Here is a 24,938-nt window from a genome sequence, read left to right as displayed (position 1 = left end):
CCGACATTTAGGGATTTCTTCTCCGCTGTTTTCATTAAAAATAACAGTCTAAGTGACATTGAAAGGTTATGTCACTTATTGAAAAAGACAAGTGGCGAAGCGAAGGATATAGTTTCCAAGTTTCCTCTTACCCATAAGAGTTTTGACTTAGCGTGGAAGGCATTAAAGGCCACTTATGACAATGTTCGTATACTTGTCAATAATCAATTGAAATTATTATTCGATCTTCCGGTCCTTGAAAACGAATCTTGTTCAGGATTGAAAAATTTACAAAGAGGAATAAATGGTTGCATTTCTGCAATGGCCATTTATGATGTCTCTACAGCTGATTGGGACCCAATATTAGTTTTCACTTGTATTCAAAGGTTGCCCAAAGATACTGTCACCTTGTGGGAACATACAGTAAAGGACAAATCTGCATTGTCAACTTGGAAAGATTTGGATTGTTTCCTTTCGGAAAGAATTCAAACTTTAACATGTCTTCGAGATATAAGGGGTATAGATTCTTCCAAAAAAGGTGATAAAAAGATTCGCTCTCACGTAACTAAAGCCTCGACTAAATCTTCTTCCGCTCCTTCTCAAAAATGTTGCGTTCTCTGTCCCAGATCTGTTCATTCCTTGCGTTTATGTCCAGAGTTCATAAAAATGACAGTCGAAAGTCGCTATTCGGTGATTCGTAGGCACCAGTGTTGTTTGAATTGTTTGACTGTTGGGCATGAAGTAAAGAAATGTATTAGTAAGCATAGTTGTGGGAAGTGTAATAAACGGCATCATACGCTACTTCATAGAGAATCTTCAAATGTTTCAAATGCTTCTAGAGCTGCTCCTCCACTACAAAGAAATTCGAACTCTTCCTCGGCTCCATCTTCTTCTTTTGCTCCACCTTCTTCTTCTGCAATTGATCCAAATTTACCAACGACTTCGTCAGGTTTAACGTCGGGTCAATCAAATAGACAATCGTTCCATGTTTCACAAAATAGAAATGTGTTATTAGGAACTGCAATGGTAAATATTATTCACCACGGAATTAATTATCCTGCTCGTGCGCTCATCGATCCCGCGTCTGAAGCTTCCTTCATAACTGAGAAATTGCAGAGACAGTTAGGCATTTCAACAAGTTCCACTCTTGCCACGGTCTCAGGGGTAAATCAGACAGTTTCCACTACATCGAGGAAAATATGTTCGCTGAATATTGGCTCTCCTATACAGGATTCATTGATATTGCAGTTAACTGCTCTAGTGGTTCCTAGTATTTCTGGAAATTTACCCTCGTTTTCGGTTAGTCCTGAATTCGCTTCTCGTTTACCAAATCTTCGTTTGGCAGATACACAGTTATTCGACTGTAGACCGGTAGATATGTTAATAGGAGCAGATTTATACCCAAGGATTTTGTTGCAAGGAACTCATATCAATCTGTTAGATTCATTAGTGGCACAGAAGACAGTTTTCGGGTGGATAGTTACAGGTCAAGTCCCAAATTCCAGTGTGAGAGTGTATTCCACTACAATTTCCTATTCTGAAGAGGAAAAGTTAGACAAAACTTTGTTACGTTTTTGGGAGTTAGAGGAACCCCCTAAACGGTCCATTTTGTCTCCTTCGGACAAATTTTGTGAGGAGAATTTCAAGACTACGACAGTAAGGGATTCTGAAGGCAGATATGTTGTTACTCTCCCTGTTAAGCCAGAATACATAGGTCAAGCTGTGTTAGGACATTCTAGAACGAATTGTTTAAGACAATTCCTTCGTAACGAGGCTTCACTGTCACGAAAACCAAGTATTAAAGAGGTGTACGATGGGGTAGTAAAAGAATATTTAGAATTAGGACATATGAGGTCGGTTTGTTCTGCTTCAGCAACGCCAATGGTTTGCTATTTGCCTCATCACCCGGTAATAAATCCAGAGAAGCCCACTACCAAATTAAGAGTCGTTTTCAACGCCTCCAATGGTACTTCTAGTGGCAAAAGTCTTAACGACATTTTGTATGTAGGTCCCACCTTACAGTTAGATTTAGTCCTCCTTATTTTGAGATGGAGACTTTTCCAGTACGTCTTCAACTGCGATATCACCCAAATGTATCGCCAGATTAGAGTCAGTTCAAAACACACACCTCTTCAGAGAATAGTTTTTAGGGATTCTCCCGACAAACCCATTCAGGACTATGAGCTCCAGACAGTGACTTTTGGTGTTAACTGTGCACCGTATTTAGCTATACGGACGTTATTACAACTAGCTGAGGATACCGAAAGGGAATTTCCGCTTGCTGCCCACATATTACGTAGATGTATGTATGTGGATGACGTTTTGGCAGGGTATCACGATTTGGGCTCCGCTCAAAAGGCTCGTGATGAACTTATTCAAGCATTATTATCTGCCAAATTTGAATTAAGAAAATGGACGTCAAATGACCTTGCCATATTAGAAAAATTGCCCCCTGAACATTTGTATGACACAAAGCTTCTTACATTCGTAGAAGCGAGTAGTTCTAAACCCCTAGGGATTCGATGGAACGCGCAAACAGATTTGTTCTATTTCAGTGTGAACCCTCTCGTTCATAAAGATAAATATACAAAACGGGAAGTTTTATCCACTATCGCCAAGTTGTTTGATCCTGTAGGTTGGTTAGGACCAGTGATAGTGGTAGCCAAAATTATAATGCAAAAGGTTTGGCAAGATAAAATTGATTGGGATGATTCACTACCATCTTCGACGGCAAGTGAATGGCAAAAATTTGTTGACACCTATGAGGATGTTAATTCCATTAACATTCCTCGATGGGTTAATTATGCTCCTGATTGTCAAGCCGAACTTCACGTTTTTTCTGATGCCTCTGTTAAGGCATACGCGGGGGTGATATATATTCGTATTGTCACACCGAATGGGCAAATTTACACTAATTTACTGTCTTGTAAGACCAAGGTTGCTCCGCTCAAGTCGATTTCATTGCCTAGGTTGGAACTCTGTGGTGCAGTTTTGGCTTCAGAGTTGGTGAAATCAATTATTTCTGAGATTGGTATAGAGTTTCAAAGGATATATTGCTGGACAGATTCTACGATCGTCCTTTCGTGGCTTAAAAAACCCCCTTCAACTTGGACAACATTCGTTGCTAATAGGGTGAATAGAATTCATGAAAACGTTGGTCAAGAAAATTGGTATCACGTGCGGTCAGAAGACAATCCCGCAGATTTAGGTAGTCGTGGACTTTCACCGGCGGACTTAGCTGCTTCTGAAATGTGGTGGTGTGGTCCTTCGTGGTTGCGCTTAGATAGTTCGCAATGGAATCTTCCAGATTTATCATCTCTGGATACTGATCTAGAGATGCGAGGTGTAAAAAGTCATGCGTCATTCTTTTCAGAATATTCGGACATTTTAGAAAGATTTTCGTGTCTGAAAACGGCTATAGGAGCCATTGGATACATGCTTAGGTTTTTCCACCGCACTCATCCTCTGCATAGGGGAAATCATAATTTTGAGGAAATAGCTCTTTCGAGTTCTGAGGTCCATTTTGTTAAACTACGTTTAGCAATGTTAGCTCAAAAGGTTCACTATGTAGAAGAATATAATAATCTGTTAAATAAAAGGCCCTTGAATTCCAAGAGTTCAATTTTGTCCTTAAATCCGTATTTAGATGAAGCAGGAGTCATGAGAATTAATGGGCGTTTAGTTAGGTCGCCAACTCTTACTCCTTCGGAAACACATCCTATACTACTTCCATATAATAGTCGATTTACTTATTTGTTATTGCAGGATATTCACATTCGTTCAATCCATGGACAAATTCAATTAATGTTGCGTATAGTTCGTAGTGAATATTGGGTACCTCGTCTCACTACATTGATTCGTACAGTAATTAGTCGTTGCAAGCGTTGTTCATTGTACAAAAGTCGAGTTTGTACTCAAATCATGGCAGCTCTCCCTCCGGAGAGAACAACTTTCACTAGGCCATTTGCTACCACAGGGGTAGATTTTGCAGGGCCTATTGACATAAAGTCATTCACAACTTTCAACAACTTTCTTAGCAGCATTTCATAGATTTATTTCGCGCCGAGGTTGCCCTAAGACAATGTTTTCAGACAACGGCACCAACTTCGTTGGAGCTTCGCGACAACTAGAGGAAGATTTCAAAGGTTTCTTGAGGGAAAGTCGTGAGCGTGTTTGTTCTGAATTAAGTTATCAGGAAATAACATGGAATTTCATAGCTGCTGGGGCTCCACATATGGGTGGCCTTTGGGAAGCAGCTGTGAAAAGTTTCAAGATGCATTTTAAGAAGAATGCAAAGAACATAAAATATACGTTTGAGGAACTGTCTACACTTCTATGTAGGATAGAAGCATGTTTGAATTCGCGGCCACTGTGTCCTATGAACGACAGTCCAGATTCTCAAGTGGCACTTACTCCGGGACATTTTTTGATAGGATCTCCAATTCTTGCTCCTCCGGAGCCAACAATAAATGAATCTCCCCTGCATATCGTTAACCGGTTTAGAAAAATGAAAGCTTTAACTCAACAATTCTGCCTTCGGTGGAAGGAAGAGTATTTGAAAGGTCTTCACAAGCGCTATAAATGGAAATATCCGGAGCGCGATATACAGACGGACGATTTAGTCGTCATTCGTAATGAACAGCTACCCCCCACTTCGTGGAAACTAGGTCGGGTTATCAACGTTTTTCCGGGTGTCGACGGGCACGTACGCGTGGCGGATGTTCGCACAGAAAACGGTGTTGTTAGACGGCCGGTAGTTAAGTTGGTCATTCTGGCCAACGAGTAGTTAATTATTATGATACTATCGCGGCATCTCTCCTTTTTCACAGAATGGAAAATTTGAGCAAGATTGCCGCTACCCTCCCCGACATTGAAGATGAACTTTTGATGTCCGATGAAGAGAGGGACCTCGACATAATGATGGCTCCTGAAAAAGAAATCGACAATCAAGATCCTATCGATGGTTGTGCCCTTAAGGCAAAAGAAGTGGAGGACGCTCCTATCCGGGAGATTGCACAAAATCCTCCACTCGATGATTGTGCCCTTAAGGCAAAAGAAGCGGAGGACGCTCCTATCCGGGAGATTGCACGAAATCCTCCGCTCGATGGTAGGGCCCTTAAGGCCAAAGGCACTGAGGTGGCTCCTATCCAGGAGGTTGCACTAACACCTCATGTTCCAAGTTTAAGTATGGAAATCACGGAAGCCGCTCCTATCCGGGAGGTTGCACCAAAAGCTTCCGGTGAACAAAGTAAGTCGGCTCCGTCGACTTCGGTTCACTCAGGTTCGAGAAGAAGAGAAGAGCGCTGTGCATTCTGCAACCAAGGGCACAAACTACGGGATTGTTACAAATTCCAGCAAATGTCACACGACAAGAGAGTTCGGGTTGTCGTGTCGAAGAGACTATGCTCTAACTGCTTCGAGGGTGGCCATTTTTATAGAAACTGTCCGAGTAAGAGAAGATGCCAGGTTTGTCAACGAAACCACCATACTCTTTTGCATCCTACGGGCAAGTCCCACAACCCAGACCTGAGAAATTCGAAACGCCAAATTGTGGTTCCTCAGCGTCCCGGCCCGACTTATATATCCGAATTGTCTCCCATCACTCCCTTCCATAATCCCATCCCCATGTCCACTCCTTTATTGTCCTTCCAGCCCACCGTAACATTAACCCCAACCATGGTGGTGAACCTCAATCTGGGTGATCGAAGAATCCCTGTAAGGGCCCTTTTGGACTCCTGTTCAGGGCACAGCCGAATCTGCCATTCGCTTGCGCAGAAACTAAATTTGTGTTCGGTGCCGATGGGACATGGCATGTTTTCCCAAATAAATGTGGGGTCTTTGTATGAACGGGCCCAAAACGTGACGGTGTTTGCGCAGGTCATGCCGTTACGAGATATCGTGAAACCTTCGACGTCAGCACCCGAGAGTATAAAGGAACGATACGCTGGTCTACAATTAGCAGATCCCGAGTTCTATAGGGCGGGACACATAGGTCTCATTCTTGGGTCTGAGGTTTACCCCCGAGTCATCAAAATGCAAACCTTCTCGAACCCGGGTTTTCCGTTGGCTCAACTCACTATATTTGGGTGGGTTATTACTGGGCCATGTAGTATGAAGATGTAGCGCCAATGAAGATTGGCATGGGCTCTCCGAGCCACTTGTTTTTTGAAAAAATTGTTTAATAAATGAATTAAAAGAAAATGCTCACCGTTGACGGTTCTACCCTTGAATTTTCATATATGTACATAGACACATTCATAACTAGATATTAAGTCGTTTTAGTTGTAACATCGCTGGATGTTCCAAGGTGGCCGAGAAATGTTTAATTCCAAATGGTTTCCGCATTTTAGGAAATTTTTAATTTCTTCTGCCGTTAGAATTTGAATATATCCAGCACAAATGCAACTTTGTGCATCCGCACGAAGTGATAGATGTCAAATTCTAACGAGTAAAATTCGCGCCACTTTGCAACACCTAGCTTACTCGTTACATTGTAACTTCACTTCTTTTCGGATATTCGTCCACGAAGCAACACAATTTGTAAATAAAAAGGTAAAGATATTGTTTTCCAAACAATATTATTAAATAAAAGATTTTAATTTTAATATTACAAAAGAATTGATACTGTCGTTTTCCTTTTTGGTTTTTTTTCTTTTTATTGCTCCGCAAACACATTCCATTTAAATATTGAAAAAAGGTCTTACGCCAACCAGCTCCCATATATATTTTCGAACGACTTTAGGTATTTGGTGCACCAACGACACTATCTAAGTCCAATTTTGATTAAATTTGAAATGTGTGACGGAATTTGGACTAGGAATTAGTTCACCAAATTATTTCGAAAACGGTTCGGTTTTCGATATAACATCTATATTTATATGTATATTCACCCGTTTGTCTAATTTTGATGGAATTTAGAAAATCTGACGAAATTTGGTCTAGAAATAAGTTCACCAAATTATTTTGAGAACGGTTCAGATTTTGAGATAACTCCTATATTCATACATTTTCTGCGGATTTCATTTATTTGACTCACCAGATACAAAAGTGGGCAGACATTTGGATGAAATTTGGAAAAAGTCACACAATTTGGTCTAGAACAAGTAAAAAAAATATCAGTTGGGTTTGCCGACAGAGATATACCTTCATCCTGGGTGAATTAAAACTTTCATATATTGACAATATCGAATCCATTACCGGCTACGCAAACAAAATCCTTTTATGTATTAGGGGTTTTTAGATTTTGTGGCCCTTTATAAAATAAATAGCTTATATGTTTTGGACCACTATGTCAGAAAGCATAGACTTGCCCACAAAAAACATAATATCGATATGAAGAGGACCACAAGGAGTAGAATCGTTATAAATTTCCAAAGGATCTACGAACAGATCCTAAACTACCGTTAAACAAAAATGTTGAAATTTATTGGGGAAGGTGTGTTATGGAGATGACCGATGTGTAGCATTAACTAAATTTGGACAAAATATTACGAAGGCCTATTTGAGAAAGAATCGATTGATGCGTTCGAAAGTTATCGTGTTCCACTATCAAAGGGGTTTTACAGCTTTAAGGCTATCTTCTCAGAAAATATGGACTTGGAATATGGGGGCAGCGAATACAAGTGTTGTTACAACAAAAATCAAAGGGATTGGAGAACAGGTTTTTGTTGTTATAAGAGCATAGAAACCTACTTAAAAGCATAGGTTTGATGCTGTGTTGGCAGACATTGGCCGAAACACCATGGTTTCGGGCATTGATGCTCAGAAAAGTTGGTGTATTAGTAGTGGTAAGTTACTCTTTCCATTGCTAAACTATGGTAAATCAATAATAAAGAGAGAATACGTGTGGTTTGTTTACACTTTTAAGTATGAGGGCAAGCATCGCTGGTTTCGGGTCAATCCGGTACGAAAAAGCCCGATGCTGTGGGATAGCCGAAATTTTGTGGGGGAGGTTCCCGAAGGAGTGAACCAATATAGTCCATATACGAACCTGATCTATGTCTGGTAGAAATTTTACAATGTCCAAAGTATGGACCAAATCGGTTACTGCCTTCGAGAGTTATAGTGCGCACCATTTTAACGAAAAGTTTTAAACTTTTGTGGGGTAGGTACGTGAAGGAGTGGACCGATATTGCTCATTTCGAATTTAAGCTAAGTTTAGACAAAATATTACGATGGCCAATTTTTGGATAGAACCGAACGAATCAGCCGTTCAAGAGCTATCATGCACTCCAGCCAGCCGGACATACATACAAACAAACAGACGGACGGACATTACCAATTCGACTCAAAGTGTCCTAAACGGATTTCGACAAACATACTAGGCACAGTGCGAAATATGGGAAGCTTAGTGGAACTTTAAGGAATTTTGAAAGTACATAAATGTAATTAAATTTTTATTCAGTTCGTTAGCTAAGTACTCCACTGCAAATGACCCATGCTCAGTTTGGCGATTTACTCCGCGAAAGGACATATTCCGATTGTGCTCAAACAATACTAAACACTTTAGGGTGGTGCCGCATAAAAAAATTCGAAATCGATTTTTTCCCTTTGAGTTAAAACTACCCAGCAAAATTTGAAGAAAGGGGTTCTATGCGATGACGTGATTTCATGGCATATTTTGCATGGGTTCAAAGCAAGTCGTGAAAGATCCGATCTTTTCAGTAGCATTTAAACCCATGCAAAGGAAGTCGTGAAAGATCCGATCTTTTCATCAGCATTTGAATCATTTGTACAGATCACTAGAAACAAACAAGTCGATTTGTACATCCCTACATGTAGCGACATCAAAACAAAAGAGTATACATTTCCAAAATTTTTGTTAAAAAATTACAAAATTACAAATTAAATGTAGGTTCACGAACTAGAAATTCTTAAAGGAGTGCTGTTGGAGTCTATGTCGAAATCTGAACTGGTGATGAGAAGATAATAGAAAAGCTTTTGTAAGATGAAACAAAATCAGTGGCTGAGAGTGGACGAAGTAAACTCTGTTGCGAAGCAGCGGCGGTGATAAAATTGAAATTTTGGGTGTAAACTTTTTGCTGATAAATTAGTTCTAGTTATTTCATGAATTAGTTTGAATTAATAAAGAGTTTGGTTTGTCATGAAAATCATATTTCAATACAGAATTTTCCATTTTCCAAACAAGACATGAAAATGTCATGCCAAAGGGTAGGTGAAAATGACATGTCAACGCATTGGTCAAAATGACATGCTTAGGATCCGAAAATGAATGTCATCTTATGGTGGTCACGCTCATATAAAATTCATGAGTGAAAAGCTAAAAAGATGACATGCCAGATCACTTGCACCCATGATCCAATAGCATCCTTGGCATCGAAGATTTTGCTATGTATGTATATCATCAAAAACATCTTGAATTGATACCATCTCGATTTTCCTGTTTTCGCCACATACCTGTATACTAATAGTGGGTACAGACTTGCTGCTAAACAGAGCTAACTTCAAAGTATGCACCATAACACTGTGCAACATTTTTAAGGTAACTGTGTAACATTTTTAAGGTGATCTTGTGCAAACAATTCGAACTGAGGATTTTTTGAAAGTACAGACCCAAACGACAAGAAACCCTAGTTGGGTTTTGTTGTGTCAGATCCAGCTCGGATATTATGGCCCACATGGTTTATTTAAAGAAATTTGGGTCTATATCTCTGACACTAATGCGAATCTTCTTCTGACCTCTGAAGCAAATTTGTAGAGTAGGACAAGAATAAAATATTTGGAGAAATAATGAACTCGAAAAACTACATTTATTGCCTCAAATCTCAAAATAGATGCAAAAACTCCACAATTTTTATACATTTCGCACCGTATCTCCAAAACCGTTAATTTTTTCTTAATATTTTCTTAGGGATTCCCTGGAATGTAATGCCTCTATCCCGTTGTTTTCAGAACATTTTTCAACGACGATTTAATAAAAATGTCAATAATGTAGTGAAATCCGAAATACGAGAATAAACTGTTGGTGTGAACTGTGTATGAAATACGTGTTGTAAAAAATATGATGCAAAATACCGCTGAAACAACATGAAGTAAGCATTTTAGAGTTTTAGAATGTTCTAAAGAATTGTTGAGAACTTTATTTGGAAGATTTTTGCAAAAGGTTACTTGGTTCAACTCCCAATAGTTTAGCCTATACTGATTAGAATTTCAGCAATTATGTACAATTTTCTATATTTTATAGATTTTGATGCCCTAGATGGAGTTTTTCTTATGCGGTTTTTTCAAAAGATAAGTTCTACTAGTTTAGGGCTACAATATTGCTAAAGACAGCAAGGCCAAATTCCTATTCGTTTCTGAGATAAAGGCCTGATAAAAAATGCAAAAAAGTGTAGATTTAGCCCGGTTTAGATGAGGCCATAAAATCCGAACTGGATCTGCAGGACAAAACCCTACTAGGGTTTTTGTAGTCTAAATATGTACTTTCAAAAAATTCATACTAGAAGTTCTTTGCATTTTCAGTGTTGCATAGTGTAACATGGAGGATATAATTAAAGTTGTCATTCCGTTTGTAACATATAAATATTCATCTGAGACCCTATAAAGTATATATGTTCTTGATCAAGGTAAAATTCTAAGTCGATATAACCATGTCCGTCTGTTCGTCCGTCCTTCCGTCCGTTGAAATCAAGATACAGCTTACAATTTTTAAGATAGAGCTTTGTAATTTGGTATAGAACTGTATATTACTCCTAGGATGTTTGGTATTGCAAATGGGCTATATCGGTCCACGTTTTGATATAGCCCCCATAGAACGGTACCACCCAATTTTCGGTAGTTTGAAGGTTTTAGCTTTATTATCACACCGAAATGGCCGAAATTTGGTACTTGGTCTTCGTTGGGGATATAAAACTTTCCCCCAGAAATTTGTCGGTATATGTCCACGCCTTTATATTGCCCCCATAGAATGATACCTCCCGATGTCCGGTATTTTGAAGGTTGTGGCCTCAATATTTCACCGAAATGGCTGAAATTTGGTATTTGGTCTTCATTTTGGGTATTAAACCTTCCATATTAAATTTGTAGGTATAGGTCCACGCCTTAGTATAGCCCTCTTAGAACGGTACCTCCCAATTTCCGGTATTTTAAAGTTTATGGCCACAATAATCCACCGAAATGGCTGAAATTCGGTATTTAGTCTTCGTTGGGGGTATAAAACTTTCTGCCAGAAATTTGTCGGTATAGGTCCTCGCCTTCATATAGCCCCCATAGAACGGTACCTCCCGAATTTAAGTATTTTGGTTGTGGCCACAGCAACCCACGGAAATGTTTGAAATTTGGTATTTAAAAGCCTTTCTGATTGAAATTCGTCGGTATAGGTCCACGTTTCGATATAGCCGAACGGTACCTGCCGATTTTCGTAATTCTGAAGGTTATGACGTCAATATCCCACCGAAAGACTGAAATTTCTTATTTAGCCTTCCATGGGATTATAAAATATTCCAGAAGAGAATTATCTGTATAGGTCCGCGGGTTCCTTTATTCCCCATTATTTTGAAGGTTTTACCGACATATTTGAAATTTCGTATTTTGTCTTCTTTGAGTCTAAAAAGTTTCCGCGAGAAATTTGTAGGTAAAGATTGAAATGTTGATATAGCCCCATAGAACGGTACCCCTGAATTTCGGTATTTTGAAGGTTAAGCACATTGTTATACCGAACTTGCCGATATTTGGTATTTAGTCTTCTTCATAAACGAAAGGAAAATAATTGTTCCGTTTTACTTCAATACAACTCGTGGTGGAGGGTATAACAAGTTCGGCGTGGCCGAACTTAACGCCGTTCTTATTTGTTTCTACGAGGGCGGTTCGGAAACTTCCTAGCCTATCAATGAAAGAGAATAGTTAGTTTTTCAAAAATATTTTTATTTTTCAGTATAATCTCCTGAAACTTCAATACACTTAGTCCAACGCTTTTCTAGCAATTCTATCCCTTGATTAAAATAGTTTTCCTCAAGGTCTTCAAAATAGTGGTTTACAACTGTAATTGCATCTTCAATTGAGGTAAAACTCTTGCCAGCAAGGAATTTTTTTTGATTTGGGAACAAGAAAAAGTCACTGGGAGCTAAATCAGGAGAATAAGGTGGGTGGTCAAGCAACTCGTACTTTAATTCGTTGATTTTAGCCATTGTTAAAACACTCTTGTTGTTGTTGTTGTTAAAACACTCTTGTGCGCTGGTGCGTTGTCTTGATGAAAAATTATTTTTTTGTGTTGTAAGCCAGGACATTTTTTTCGAATTTGTACATTTAATTTATCCAAAAGGTTGCAATAGTACTCTGAATTTATTGTTTTACCCTTTTGCAGATAGTCAATCAATAAAATACCTTTGAAGTCCAAAAAAACCGTTGCCATAACCTTACCAGCCGATTGAATTGTTTTTGCCTTCTTTGGGGCACTTCCTCCAGCTTCAGTCCATTTTTTGGATTGTTCTTTTGTCTCTGGAGTATAGTGGTGGATCCATGTCTCATCAACAGTTATGAAACGACGCTTAAAATCCATTTTATTTCGCTTAAAACGATCCAAACAAGCTTGAGAAATGTTCATTCTTATACGTTTTTGATCGACTGTTAACAAATGCGGCACCCATCTTGCAGAAAACTTTTTCATCTGTATTTCTTCATGCAAAATTAAATGGACTCGATCATTTGAGATGCCCATGATATTAGCAATTTCACGCACTTTTATTCGTCGATCATTTAATACCATATCATGCACTTTGGCTACAATTTCTGTTGTTGTTGCTGTTTTTTGGCGTCCACTACGTGGTTCATCTTCAATGCTTGTACGACCACGTTTAAATTCAGCAACCCAATTTTTTACTGTTACATATGAAGGAGCACTTTCACCTAACACATTCACCATATCATTATGAATTTCTTGTCCCGATAAACCTTTCTTATGTAAATATTTAATGACAGCACGCATTTCTAATTTTTCCATTGTAAAAAATTGCGGATGCGTCTTTTTTGAACACCTGTTTCTATATGAAGGAGTTGCCAGATCGAAACAAAATTTAACATGTGTTCATAACAGAGATGGAAGTTTCCAAAACACTTTTTGTGCTAGGCTAAGAAGTTTCCTAACTGCCCTCGTATTAACATGATTTCCATACGCCATTTTTTACTTTTTGAGATACAGGTGGTTTCTAGGGGTTTTCCGGTATGCTCTTTCTGAACTTCTAGTCGGCTTTCTCCTATCTGTTCTAGTTTCCGAGATATCCACGCCTCGACGGGAAAGCATAAACTTTTTTCAGTTATGGAATTAATATTTTAAAAACTTACAAGTTTAAAAACACATTTCAAAAATCAGAATTTCAATTTTCGATTTAGAAGTATTTAATTTATTGAGGCAAAGATGGCAAATTTTTTTGTCACTTTGTTCCATGTGATTTACAATATTTCACATGTGTGTCATAAGTGCGGATATGGAACAAATCGACAAAAATTATTTTTTTTAAAAAATCTCTATAACTTTTATATTCCAATACATATTCCTCTAAATTTTTGCAAATATGTTCTATACACTATTATTAATATTTCAAGTCAAAATGCGGTTATCTCAAAACAGGCAAATGGCGTATAGAACACTTAAGCATGACACCGACGATATTATAACGACGAAATGCGAATGTCCCAAATTTCTGCGTCCGTTTAAGATCCACGCAAAACAAATATCGCTTATAACGGCATATCGATTATAGCGACCAATTCCGTTGGTCTCTTGACCATCGTTATAAGCGATTTCGACTGTATATTATGGGTTTTATGCGACTTTATTCCTTTGGCAATATTGTTGGGAGTTCGAGCATTGGGGAAGAATTTTCTTGGGGCGTAATGCACCAATTTTTTTTTTTTGCGGAAAGTTGTTTCTTAGCCGTATATCTCTCTATAAACTGTTCCTTTATGTGCAAGAATCATCATATTATTCTACTTTACCTTACACCAGAAAACAGCACAATTGCTATGAGAGCACTTCACTGCTTTAATAAATTTTACCATTTTACCAACAGTAAATATGTTATTATTTTCTTTATCAGTCTTTCTAAACATTCTCAAAACTTGTTTTGCATTCACTACATCCTTCGCATGATGGTTGTTACACACAAATTAACTTACCAATAAATGCAGCAGCACTCATAACGGCCATTTCCACTGAATTTGTATTGAAATCACATTTCGATGCTATCGTTATAATACTCATACCCATTGTCTCACAAATCACCATCATTAATAACAGACCGCAGGTGAACAACATTAAATATTGAGTTTTACCGAAACCGATTGTGTTCAAGACATCTTCATATGAGACATTTTTTACATTATCCTTTTCCGTAGTTCCTTTGTTACGGCGTAGCGAAAAACGAGGTTCAGATAGTCTTCTGAAATATTCTATATATTGGGATTGAGATTCCAAAACGGATTGATCTTTTTCTGATATAGACATTTTGTGTGTGTGTTGGTTTCTCCCTAATATCACATCAAATTCACAACTATTTCGATAACTGTATTTTTATTCGAATTCGCGCTAAATATATACGAGTAGAATGATTTTTAACCGTCTAATCGCACCTGAATTCAAAACAGACTGTTCAAGCATTTTTCCATTCACATTAGAAGAAAGCATCAATACGCTCCGGCCGCACACCATAAACGAACGTTGACGTTGTTGTTTTTTTTTCTGACAAGCTTCGTGTTTATTGTTGTGTATCTTGACGTGCGGCATGGTGACGATCGTATTTTCTTTTGTTGTTTGAAAGTTAACGACGAGACGACGACAACTTTGAAAACTTCTTAACGCCCGTTTTGTTACCAGTTGTTGGATAATGATGGGGTAGGTGGTAAAATTCTTAGATAAAGATGTGAACAACAAACATTAGTACCCCTTTAATTACTAATACTTCTGATAGACACACCGTTTTCAAAATATAAATAATTGCCTACTTTATTCATAATACAGTTTATGTCGGTCGCACTACTGTGGATTTAAAAGAGTTACTCTGTTTCAGAAACTAATTTGCCATATTCCTTTAATCCAATATATTTCTAAATGCTCAAGCCATTTTGTACGGAAGTATGATATGCCCAGTTTGTAAAAATATGTTCATGGAACATATTTGTATTTTTCGTATTAATTTGTTGCCAATTAGGGCGAACATAATTTTTTTATTAATTTCTCATTCGAGCAAAGCTTTAATGATCGAAAATTGAATTTTTTTTATTTTAACCCACAGTGCCGTAACAATTTAGTTTCATTGTTAACTATTTCCGTTGTTGTATAAAATAATTATGTTCTATATTCATAATCTTTCAATGCCTTTGATAAACGTGTAAACAATTACTAGGACATTTTTAAAAATGAATTCTTCTACCGTTTTCATTGAAGAAAACTAGAACACAATATCCGTGATATAATGAATCAGAAATTCCAAGGAATTTTAATAAATCAATTAAAAAAGATTCAGTTGGCTTTGCCAACAGCTAAATATTCTAAGCCTATGGATATAAAACAAGTAAAAAAACGTTAAGTTCGGCCGGGCCGAACTTTTTATACACTCCACCATAAAATATTCTGAACTAAAACGCAATAATTATTTTCGATCCTGTCCACAATTTTAGGGGGAGATATTTTGTGACCACTGGTACCTAAAAAAGGTAAAAAAGCATAAAAAATGTATTCAATTGGTCGGGAACCTCATATAGGGATATATGAAAGGGTGGACCTATGTTTTTGGTGAAGTTATGTGACCACTGGGAACCTCAAATGTCGAATTGCAGATACATAGGTCAAAAAATAAAAAAACCCGAAAATCGGGAGGTACCGATTTGCAGATAGTTCGCTCAAAAATACCGAAAATGGGGAAGCACATTTATATAGGGGATATACCAAAACATTAACATATGTTGCCAATTTTATAGGGGGACTATACAAAAACATACAAGGAGAATATCTTTGGCCCAACAGTCGGAAAACTCAGTCTCCACAGTGAAACATTTGACAATGGTATGAGGCTGATAGACTTTGCAGCTGCAAAAACATGGTAGTTGGCAGTACCAGATTTAAACATCTCGATATTCATAAGGGCACCTGGCTGTCGCCAGATCAAAGAACATGAAATCCAATTGATCCCGTTGTGCTAGATGGAAGACATGCATCAATCGTGTTGGACGTACGATCGTTCCGAGGTGCAAACATAGACTCGGACCACTACCTTGTTGCAGCAAAGGTACGTACCAGATTAAACGTAGCAACCAAAGTGCGAACAGACACAACACGGAAGTTGGAGATCGGTAAGCTGCAATCACAACAGATAGCCACAGCATATTCCACTCAACTGGCCCAACTGCTTAATCAAAGCACACGCAGAGAAAAAAATATGTTTGATCCAACAATATTCCAAGAGCAAAATATGTATTGTTAACATATTGTTGGATTCCTTATGTAGTATTGCGAATCCAAAAATAGTTTGTGTCAACTGAACAATATTTCTCACTTTTCTTCGAAAGTTTTTTTCTCTTCTCTCGCTATTCGATGCCGTGTTGAAAAAACAATTTTGGTGAGTTGTGGTGTGTTTGTATGACATGCTGCCTTTATCTTTTTTTTTGTGTTTATTTGTTTCTGTTTTGTTTCATTCTTCTTTCCTTTTCATGTTTGTTATGGTGTTGGTCACAAGGGCCTTTTGTCAAAACTCAGTACACAATTGCCAAAATCATACTGCATGCTTCTGAAATCCTATTTGGAAGATAGATATTTCCGAGTTAAACTTGAGGATGAATATTCCCAATTAAAAAAAATAAAAGCGGGGGTTCCCCAAGGAAGCATTCTGGGACCTGTTCTGTTTTTACTCTATACCAGTGATATTCCAGAAACTGCTGAAACGACTATAGCCACATTCGCTGATGACACAGCTATTTTGTCAGTTGCTAGAACGGAGAGTGAAGCAAAACAGAAGCTACAAACGGCATTAAGCTCTGTAGTTGATTGGACCAAGAAATGGAGAATTAGTTTAAATAGTGCGAAATCAACTCATGTAGACTTCACCAATAAAAAGGTGACATGTAGCCCTTTATATATCGATAGCAGACAGATACCTTATGCTAACACAGCTAAGTACCTTGGTATGACTCTAGATCAGACATGTCCACACCACACACGCCGGTGCCGAAGTTTTTCGGCAATTTACACACATACGACACGAATGCCAAGAAAGAGCTTAACAAAGAGAACAAATGTTTTGATTAGTTGTTGTTTAACAGCTTGTTTGACTTACCACTTTACTAACACTTATGCAATACTTGCATTTTCTAAAATACATTCACATTTGTGCCGTTCTCTTTTTGGTCACCCATGCTCTAGATGCAAAGCTTAGATGGAACGAACATGTTAAAATTAAATCTGCAGAATTAACGCTAAAGTGGAGAAAGCTAAATTGGTTAATTGGACGAAAATCGCAATTGTCAGTTGAAAATAAACTTACAATATACAACCAAATGCTAAAACCTATATGGACTTATGGTGCACAATTGTGGGGATGCACAAGCAATAAAAATATAAATGTTATACAACGCTTTCAAAATAAAGCACTCAGGTGCATAGTTAACGCACCATGGTACATACGTACAACCGATTTACATCGTGATCTCGGTGTAAAAACAATCACACAGGAGATAGAAGATATTGCCACAAAACACAACACCCGATTACGGGTCCACGTGAACTCTGAAGCATCTTCCCTTGCTGATCCTATTGGTTTGGAGCGCAGACTCAACAGAAGGAAGCCATCTGACCTGGTCCGAAATTTTCATGTCTTAGAACGACAACCACTTTGAATATTGTATATATAAATACAAATGAAATTTTGAATTGTTTGAAGTAAATTGCTTGTTAGTTTCTTGTAACTAGTTGCAGTAATCATTAATAATAATAATTATTAAAAAAAAAAAAAAAAAAAAATGGTGTTTAATTACACTGTGCAACAAAATTCAAATTTTTTTAAAATGATGGGAAAAATCGAATAGATTATGAAAGTATAGCTAAATATACGAGACACGTGTATCGGCGTTTTAAAAGTTTACGTCGGAAAGTAACCAAAATAGGCGGGGCAAGTTCCGCCCATTTTTAATTTTTTCGAAATATTCGAGTGAAGATATCTTTGAATCCTTGCATTTCAGGTATATAGTGTCTTTGGCAACTTTACAGAGGAGTATGTGGGCAATATTTTTGTTAAAAATTTTAACCCTCATGCGATTCATCAAAGGCGTCTTTTTTGTCCTTTTTCAAAAATCTTTCAAAAACTCCTTAAAAATGTGATTGTATCAAATCCAAATATTCTACAAAATTGTTCGCCATAAAATTTTACTATAGGTCTCAGAATACACCAAATCTGTAACTCTTGTCTAATCGCCAGGAATCTCTAAAAATGAAAAACACGTTTTAGGGTTAAAGTCGGACTTCATCTGATTTTATTCAAAATTGTCCCACAAAACATAATTTTAGAGAGATGATGTCAGAGACAAAAATATTCTTCGTCAAATTTCACTATGGGTCACCAAAGAAATAAAATGTCTATTTACATTTTATAGCATGAAAATATCAGTATAAATTTTGCTGAAAAAACATGAAAATATTTCCCAATTTTTTTGATTAAAAAATTTTCCTTATTTTTTTCGAGTTGGTACATGGAAGTAATATCGACACCTCCAAATAATAGTATGCTAAGTCTAAAAAGTGAGTTTTGCAGGAGAAGCTCTCAAAGTTTGGAAATTTTTTTGTACTTCAGTACTATGCTAAGTCAATATTTGTTTATAACTTCTGTTCGGATTGACCGATCATTACCAAAATTAGACAGAATTTAAGTTAAAGGACGTTCGACACCTCCAAATTATAGTTTGCTAATTCTGAAAAGCGAGTTTTGCAGGACAAGCTCTAAAAGTTTGGAAATTTCTTTGACCTTCAGTACTATGCTAAGTAAATATTTGTTTATAACTTCTGTTCGGATTGTCCGATCATTACCAAAATTTGACAGAACTTAAGTTCAAGGACGTTAAATATAAAAATGTAAAGAACTTGAAAACATGCTAAGTCGACTTAGCATACTATTGTTTGGAGGCGTCGATATGAAACTTGGTTATATGTGAAAAGTGTCAAGGGATGAAAAATTCTACACAAAATTTCACTATGAGTTTCAAAATAAACCATATATCTATGTATACGATTTCCTTAAAAAATTAGATTACAAATTTATATATATTAGGATGAAATTATATGTTTTAATTTTGGACTGTTAATTTTACATAATTCCATACTGGATCAAAATCAAGCAAAATCCTTTACTTTTGGGAATATTGTTAAAGAAAGAAATGTTCCAAATGAAATTTCATTATGGATCTCTGAATAAAAGAAATCTGTAACCATAGCATATAACATTCTTAGCAGCGCTTGTTTTAGATATATATGTTTGAGGGCCATATATCCCATATTTTATACAGATTGTCGTTGTGATTGGATACTGTAAATATCATATTGATGGTTTTTCGTTGTGAATACATACAGAAGATGTTGTGCGTTCCATTCATAATGCTTTTGAAATATTTGTGGTGCATATATATTTTTGGAATATAAAAACCCACATTAGACCTGCCCAAATTGCGTATTTTTAATACTTTCAACTTAAATTCCGTAGTTTGGATAAGCCATTGGTTGCCTATATTGTAAGTAAAAATACATTAGAGGTCTACGGCTATGGTCTAGTGAAATATAGGTGTCATATGGGCTCTCAAATGCACAATTTGGTGTGGTCCAAAAAACTACAACGATGGGGCTAACTCCTACTTTGGTGGCATTTACGGAATTAACACTAGCATTTGACATAAATAGCTGTATCATGAATGACCATAACGAACCCAGTTACGATATAGTCATTTGTGTCAATTTCTAAGGATTATTCCTCATAGTGAAATTTTGTGTAGAATTTTTCATCCCTTGACACTTTTCACCTATAACCAAGTTTCATATTACTTCCATGTACCAACTCGAAAAAATAAGGAAAAATTTTCAATCAAAAAAATTGGGAAATATTTTCATGTTTTTTCAGCAAAATTGATACTGATATTTTCATGCTATAAAATGTAAATAGACATTTCATTTCTTTGGTGACCCATAGTGAAATTTGACGAAGAATATTTTTGTCTCTGACATCATCTCTCTAAAATTATGTTTTGTGGGACAATTTTGAATAAAATCAGATGAAGTCCGACTTTAACCCTAAAACGTGTTTTTCATTTTTAGAGATTCCTGGCGATTAGACAAGAGTTACAGATTTGGTGTATTCTGAGACCTATAGTAAAATTTTATGGCGAACAATTTTGTAGAATATTTGGATTTGATACAATCACATTTTTAAGGAGTTTTTGAAAGATTTTTGAAAAAAGGACAAAAAAGACGCCTTTGATGAATAGCATGAGGGTTAAAATTTTTAACAAAAATATTGCCCACATACTCCTCTTTAAAGTTGCCAAAGACACTATATACCTGAAATGCAAGGATTCAAAGATATCTTCACTCGAATATTTCGAAAAAATTAAAAATGGGCGGAACTTGCCCCGCCTATTTTGGTTACTTTCCGACGTAAACTTTTAAAACGCCGATACACGTGTCTCATATTTTTAGCTCTACTTTCATAATCTACTCGATTTTCCTTGTCATTTTTTTTGTTTGCTGCTTGTGGCATTTTGTTTGTCTTTGTTGTCAGCTAAAGTAGCAAACCATGTATTGCGTTCATCAATGCTCGTAATATTATACGCGATATTTATATCAAAGTTGTGTGGAAAGTGTATATGAGAAGTATATACACTCAAATCAAAAAATTTAGTATCTGGTTTTCAGGGCTGACAATATGTTTTGTAAAAAAATTAGATTATGATTGTTCCTACAATCGGTATTGTTAACGACTTTTACAATATTGCGGAAATTCGAAAGTTGTTTTTGTTTTCTATGTTCGGAACAAAAGATGGTATTTTTGGATTTGGATTACAATGTTTGTACAAAACAAACACATTTTTGGAACCAAAATAGATATTTTTGTTCCAACAAAACCGAAAAATATTTTTTCTCTGCGTGCACTCCTCTTCCCGATAACATATCAGGACAATGGCAAAACATTGCCCACTCCATGCAAACAGCCGCAAAATCAGTACTTGGATACCAGAGACCTCCACCAAGGAATTCATGATATGACCAGGAGTGCCGAAGAGAAAAATGCGGCATAAAGGGCTACTTTACAATTCGTAGCAACGCGTAGCGCACGAGAGAGGTATTGGGAGAAAAGGAGAGAGGAGAAACGTCTGTTTCGCATGAAAAAGAACAAACCGAGATGTACAGGAGACAGAATGAAGTCCGAAAATTCTACCAAAGAGTGAAACATCAAACAGATGACTTTGGTACAGGCCATGGCACAATAATACAGGTACAACGGCAAAAGCAGCTGATCTTCATACCAGTTGTCAAAATGCGTTATTGTGAATAAAATCACATACAAAATGTAAACAAGCAATTCAAAGTAATGCTTTATTGTGAATAAATTTGACGTTTGGTATGATTTCAGGTAACACCTTCTTATTCCACCATGGCCACATGTTACTTGCTTATGCTGATGATATAGATATCATGGGACGATCAGTAAAAGAAGTAACCGATACATTTATGAAGGTCGAAGGAGAATCTGCTAAAGTGGGTCTGGCAGTAAACGGCGAGAAGACCAAGCTGATGGTGTCGACGCGCAATGCGTCCATTGAGATCGGACCAACTGTTGAAGTTGGTTCCTATAATATTGAGGTAGTAAAAGAATTCGTATACCTCGGCACCGCCATAAACACAACAAAAGACATCAGTTGTGAAATGAAAAGAAGAATTGTATTGGCCAACAGATGCTACTTTGTCTTAAGTAAGCACTTTAAAAGCAAAGCCACAACTCGTCAAACAAAAATAACGCTTTACAAAACACTGATACTAGCCGTGCTGATGTATGGTTCCGAAGCCTGGGTACTTGCACAAGCAGATAAGGCAGTGCTTGGCGTGTTTGAGAGAAAAATTATTCGAAAGATCTACGGACCGATCTGCGTTGACGGTGAACATCGACGTCGTATGAACCACGAGCTGTATCTGCTATACAACGACATCAATATAGTTAAACGTATCGAGATGCAGCGATTGCGTTGGCTAGGCCATATAATAAGAATGAGCGATGATGAACCCGCTAAAAAGGCGTATAAATTCGAGCCACATGGCGGTGCATGCAGAATTGGCAGGCCAAAGAATAGATGGCGCAAACAAGTGGATGAAGAGATGACAAGGCGCGACAAGCGAAGCACGAAACAGAGAGAATTGGAGATCTTTTCTTAGTTCGGTCTATGAAACAAATGTTCTGTAATGGGCCAGCTAAGTAAGTACCCAGCAAAATGTTCGATGCCAAGTATGCTATTGAATCATGGGTGCAAGTGATCTGGCATGTCATCTTTTTAGAATTTTCACTCATGAATTGTATATGAGCGTGACCACCATAAGATGACATTCATTTTCGGATCTTAAGATGACATTCATAGTCGTATCCTAAGCATGTCATTTTGACCAATGCTTTGACATGCCATTTTCACCAACCCTTTGGCATGACATTTTCATGTCTTGTTTCGAAAATGGAAAATTCTGTATTGAAATATGATTTTCATGACAAACCAAACTCTTTATTAATTCAAACTAATTCATGAAATAACTAGAACTTATTTATCAGCATAAAGTTTACAACCAAAATTTCAATTTAATAAGCGCCGCTGCACCGCAACACTTCGTCCACTCGTCCACTCTCAGCCACTGATTTTGTTTCATCTTACAAAAGTTTTTCTATTATCTTTCGACAGCACTTCTTTAAGAATTTCTAATTCGTGAACCTACATTGAATTTGTAATTTTATAACAAAAATTTTGGAAATGTATACTCTTTTGTTTTGATGTCGCTACTTCTAGGGATGTACAAATCGACTTGTTTGTTTATAGTGATCTGTACAAATGATTCAAATGCTGATGAAAAGATCGGATCTTTCACGACTTCCTTTGCATGGGTTTAAATGCTAATGAAAAGATCGGTCCTTTGAACCAATGCAAAATATGCCATGAAATCACGTCATCGCATAGAACCCCTTCCTTCAAATGCTTCATAAAGATTATAAAATTAAAACTGATGAGAACGTTAGTAAACTCATGGTTGCATTTGTATTACATCTAACTTACAACTTTCTACGTCATAAGTAAAATATTTCAATGACAATTTTCAGTCATTTTTGATACATTTGGCTGACTGTGGAGGGGTTTTGAGCACAATAATGCTTATATTATAATGAAAAAAAAAACCAGCTAAATAATTCAAACAAATAGGAATTTTGTAAAATGTTATATCTATGTTAATGGGCCCAAAAATGTTGCCTTTTTTTGTATATTTTGACGATATTTTAGAAATATATTGCAACATCGTTATGAATTTTCTGTTCAATGTTGTCATAAAGTAGGTCTACCGAAAAATATTTTAAGTATGTGGTTATCTACTAGAAACACAGCAAAAAGAGCTCTTACATATGAATATAACAATCGGACATATTCAAATGTACCGGGGTGGATGTATTAAAAATACGTATGTATATAATGTGTTAATTTTGTTTTATGTTTATTTAAAACATGTAAACAATAATAAATGAAAGTAAAAGTTGTAAAAAAATTTCCATTTTCATATAAAATGTCCTTAACAATCAGGTTTATTGTAGATTTTATGAGTCCACATTTTAATATTTACGAATATTTGTTTTTTCTTTTTTTGTGTATGCTTGATAAAAATTGTATTGTATTCAATGAATCAAGATAGCAATTGTAAACTATGTTGGAAAGAATCACATAAATATGTTCATAAATATTTATGTATGCGTGTAGTGTATGTACATAAAACTTACTTAAAATTAGGCATGCAAATCTAACGTAAGCAACCTTGACCATTACTTTGGTGTGGTTGGTGATTCCCAAAAGGTAATTTACAAAAAAGTATTTGTAAGTACGCACGACTTGTTTTCTAGACTAAGAAGAGAAGAAAAAAAAAACAAGGTACTTTACCAAAATATCAATGTATCAGAACTTAACAATGTTTATAAAATTACGCAATCAATTGCAACTATTAATATCATTTTTAAATTTTGCCCGGCAAATAAATTTTTAAAATTTCCTAAGAAACTATCAAAATGTTTTCAATGACCCAAAAAATTTAGAACATATCGATCATACCCGATTGATGCTAGCACAGCATATAAACTCCCCACTATGATAAGTAGTAAGGCTAAAAAATATTCTTTTACTATCTACTTGTTTGAGACGATATAATACAGATTCTTATAGGATTAAAGTAAAATGATGTATATACTCGTGCATACATACTTTCTTCTTAGAAAATATTTTTATTGTTTTATTATATTATGATGTGCGGTATATGCTGTATTTCAGTAAAAAAAAAAAACATAATAGAAGCGATGAGCACAGACGAGAGAGACTATTTAATATGAAATTCGAAAAGAAAATAGAGTTTTTGCAGTGAAATCCTCTTTGATGGCATGAATCGCTCCATTTGTTTATTTTTTTTCGCGGGTTATTTTTGGTGACGATATCGTCACAATCGCTGCATGGTCGACTATTATAATATGGGCTAAAGCCCTTGCCGTTTTACTCCCGAGTTAGGATTTCCATCTCGTAATCATTTAGCATCACTTCAGGAAGGTATTACTTTTTTGTGGGCATCTATATGGCATTTTATGCAATGTACTGTAGATCATCCTTCTTTTAATTTGACAGTTATACAATGGAAATGTATTATTTTGTTAAAGCGAATGAATTTTATTTATTTTCCAAGTAATCAAAAA

The 24,938-nt window shown here is 36.5% G+C and overlaps 1 protein-coding gene across 1 annotated transcript in view; it reads right to left on the bottom strand.

Moving 5' to 3' along the window:
• Positions 1-14,772, bottom strand: part of LOC141389708 (synaptic vesicle glycoprotein 2B) — a 63,155-nt gene extending 48,383 nt beyond the window's left edge. The window contains exon 1 of the mRNA XM_073961628.1: positions 14,113-14,772. Within this exon, the coding sequence (XP_073817729.1) occupies positions 14,113-14,440 (328 nt within the window). The 5' untranslated portion in view covers positions 14,441-14,772. The remainder of the gene's footprint in view (positions 1-14,112) is intronic.
• Between the last annotated feature and the right edge of the window lie 10,166 nt (positions 14,773-24,938).

Source organism: Musca autumnalis, unplaced genomic scaffold (genome assembly GCF_047663935.1).
Source record: "Musca autumnalis isolate F117 unplaced genomic scaffold, ASM4766393v1 scaffold_1, whole genome shotgun sequence".
NCBI classification, from domain to species: Eukaryota; Metazoa; Arthropoda; class Insecta; order Diptera; family Muscidae; genus Musca; species Musca autumnalis.
This window is presented reverse-complemented; position numbering and strand designations above follow the sequence as displayed.